Source organism: Buceros rhinoceros, unplaced genomic scaffold (genome assembly GCF_000710305.1).
Source record: "Buceros rhinoceros silvestris isolate BGI_N320 unplaced genomic scaffold, ASM71030v1 scaffold15700, whole genome shotgun sequence".
Lineage (NCBI taxonomy): Eukaryota > Metazoa > Chordata > Aves > Bucerotiformes > Bucerotidae > Buceros > Buceros rhinoceros.
Genome location: NW_010388006.1, coordinates 12452 through 13124, shown reverse-complemented (window position 1 = coordinate 13124; position 673 = coordinate 12452). Strand labels below are relative to the sequence as shown.

Here is a 673-nt window from a genome sequence, read left to right as displayed (position 1 = left end):
GAGTGTTTTATCACGCAGAGAGCAGCAGGGAAGAGACGGAACACCTGCAGGGAGGTTCTACACACAAAGCCTTTACTTCTGTCTTTTGCCCATGTACTTTGACGTTGACAAACCTTTTTAAAAATCAGGGTAGCTGCAGCAAACACAGAGTGGGTGCTGCTGAAAGCAGTGCTCAGTGACATCATCCTTTACTACAAAAGTGTAAACGCATCTTGTGGTATTTGAAAATGCGCTCCTGACACATGCAGCCGCAAGAGGGAAATGTTTCACAAGCCAGTTCCTTCTGAACACACAAACAACAGCTTTAGAAAGGTGCAACGGCCCAGGCCCAGCTGACAGAGTGGACAGGGAGGGGAGAGGCGGTGGAACCCGACAGCGTTTGGTTGCAGAGGGTCACGCTTTGCCTGTGCTGTGATTGCCACAGACGCCAAGGATACGGCCAGGGGGGTCAAGCAGGAATTCGGCTCCTCAGGTACTCCAGCACCGCAGCCGTGCCTTTGGCCAGAATGGCTGCCCGGGGCGTGCAGAAAGGGTTTCCCTCCAGCAGCAGTGTCCTGGGAACACAGACAGTCCCAGTTACTCAGCAACGTCTGCGACCCGTACAGCCGCACACTGCGGGCAGAGTGCGAGGCTGATCATGATCCTAACGCCTCTTCTGTCCTACTAACGCAAT

At 53.8% G+C, this 673-nt stretch overlaps 1 protein-coding gene across 1 annotated transcript in view; it reads right to left on the bottom strand.

Annotated features, from left to right (window-relative positions):
• Positions 1 to 448: 448 nt before the first annotated feature.
• LRRC40 (leucine rich repeat containing 40) overlaps positions 449 to 673 on the bottom strand; it is a gene marked incomplete at its 5' end in the record, with an annotated part of 12040 nt that continues 11815 nt past the window's right edge. The window contains one exon of the mRNA XM_010144147.1: positions 449 to 554. Coding sequence (XP_010142449.1) covers positions 449 to 554 — 106 coding nt within the window. The remainder of the gene's footprint in view (positions 555 to 673) is intronic.